Raw genomic sequence first — 1,962 nt, forward strand, 5'->3', positions numbered from 1 at the left:
GGCGCGCGGGGCGCGTCTCCCTCCCGCACAAAGCCAGCCTCCGTCCCGGGGTCCGCGCCTCTGTCTCCTGGGCCTGGGAGGGGACGCCCGGCGGAGCTCCGAGCGCAGTGCCCACGCGATCTGGCCGCCCACGCCTCCTCCGACGCGGGAGTATATTTAGCCTCATTATCAAATGTTTGCAGTGAACTGTGCGAACCGACTAATAGCGGCTGGAAGTGAAACTCGATTCCCGGCCAGAAAGAAGCATGTGACCGCCCCCATCTGCAAAGATCGCGGCAGGGCGGGCGGGGCAGGTGCTGCAGCTTCCGCGGCCAAAACCCGCCGGCGAGGCCCGGGTCGCATCGTCCCCTCCTGGGTCGAGCGCCTGAAACGCACTTTCTCCCTCCGCCCGCTCTCCAGGGGCTGCAGTGAGGACGCTGGGAGTCTGAATGGAAACGAAGGCCGGGGAGGGTGCTCCCCGCGGGCGTGGATTTTTATCCAAGTCGGCGACCTCTTGGTTAAGTCGGCTCTGCGGTTTCAACGCCCAATTCCCCCAAAAAGCCTATGGGGGTCCACGTCTTCTTGTTTCTTCCGGGATCCGGCGGAGGATGGGGCGGGGCCGGGCAGGGGGGGGTCCCTGTCCCACGCCGGGCGCGCCGTGCCCCGCGTCTCCCCAGAACGTGGCTGTCGCGCGGCTGCACAAGTTTTCGCCTCCCTCGCTCGGCCGCTGTTGTTGTGGTCGCCATGGCGACGGGTCGCGGTTTTATTTTTAATAGAGGCCGGCGATTAGAGAGATGCCTGCACCGCTTTCGCTTAAGCTCTGCGTCCCTCGGGTGAAGCACCCACGCCCCGCCCCAGCCCCCGCCTCGCTCCAGCGCCCCTTCCACGTCCCCAGGTGGCCCTAAACTCTAGCTGGGCGCACCCGTAGCTCCAGGCCGGGCAGGGAAGCCCAGGGAAGCAGCCATCTAGGCCCTCAGAGGCGGCGAGGACCCCCAGGACCCCGCAAGCTGGGAGGGACGGGTACCCCACCCCCAATACAACGCGACCTTCCTCCTTGCTTTCCACACCGTCACACCAAGTACTGTAACCCCACAGAGGTGACCTCGGGGCCCCTCTGCCCGGAGGAGTCCGAGGCCCAGGACAGGATACACGCGACTCCAGGATAACTGGCCGAGGAATGAGGCCGGGGTCTGGCCTGCGTCCTGACTCTGCGAGTCCGGCTCCTTCCAGAAGCCATCCAGTGGGTGTCCCCTCCCGAGCGGCCCAAGTTCCCCCTGGAGGGACCTGGCTTTCAGGGGCTTCTCCACGTTTCCAAGGCTCTCCTGGTTCTGTCCCGGTCCCGCTTGGTCCTGACCACCCAGAGGGCGTGCTTGACCGCGGGGGTCGCGGTGTGGGACTGCAGACAACGGAAGGGAGAAACCTGGGGAGGAGGCCTGCAGGTGTGTGGAAGGGCGCGTGTAGAAGCGACCCACTGGGAGCGGAGGGAGAGGCCCCTCCCCCCCCGATACTGGGGGGAAGGTGAGCGCCCCCAAAGCGCTCTCTGGATTCGGCCTTTGAAATGCTAGAGCTGGACTAGCTGGGGATGAAAGACCGCCCGCAGGGCTGCGCCTTAATGGCCTTTGTCTGGAGGGAGGGCGACCGCGGCGGGGGCAGGGGTTTAATCCACAGGGTTGGGGGTGACGGCTGGGACGGGCTGAATTCTGCTTCACTGCCCACCCACGGGAGCGTCTCCTGGTTTCCAGGGGCCTAGGCCGTCTAGCCTCGGGGTCTGCACAGCGCGCCACCCTGCTGGACCCAGTACGAGGGCGCGTAGATCCCCTGGGAGGGCACTGGAACCGTAGTCAGGGTCCAACTCCTCCTGGTCTAGGGAGGCGAAATCCATCCCGCCCGGGCACACCCGCCCTTTCTCGGCGTGGGAGCCGTCTAGCCACGCTCAGACCTCGGCCTCCGCGCGCGTTCCTCCCCCGCATCGCGCTCTGAGCT

General features: G+C 66.5%; 1 protein-coding gene across 1 annotated transcript in view; it reads left to right on the forward strand.

The window, feature by feature from the left end:
* Positions 1 to 723: 723 nt before the first annotated feature.
* PDGFA (platelet-derived growth factor alpha polypeptide) overlaps positions 724 to 1,962 on the forward strand; it is a 29,575-nt gene continuing 28,336 nt past the window's right edge. Inside the window, exon 1 of the mRNA XM_011977582.1 lies at positions 724 to 733. Coding sequence (XP_011832972.1) covers positions 724 to 733 — 10 coding nt within the window. The remainder of the gene's footprint in view (positions 734 to 1,962) is intronic.

This window comes from Mandrillus leucophaeus, unplaced genomic scaffold (assembly GCF_000951045.1).
Source record: "Mandrillus leucophaeus isolate KB7577 unplaced genomic scaffold, Mleu.le_1.0 Scaffold180, whole genome shotgun sequence".
Classification (NCBI taxonomy): domain Eukaryota; kingdom Metazoa; phylum Chordata; class Mammalia; order Primates; family Cercopithecidae; genus Mandrillus; species Mandrillus leucophaeus.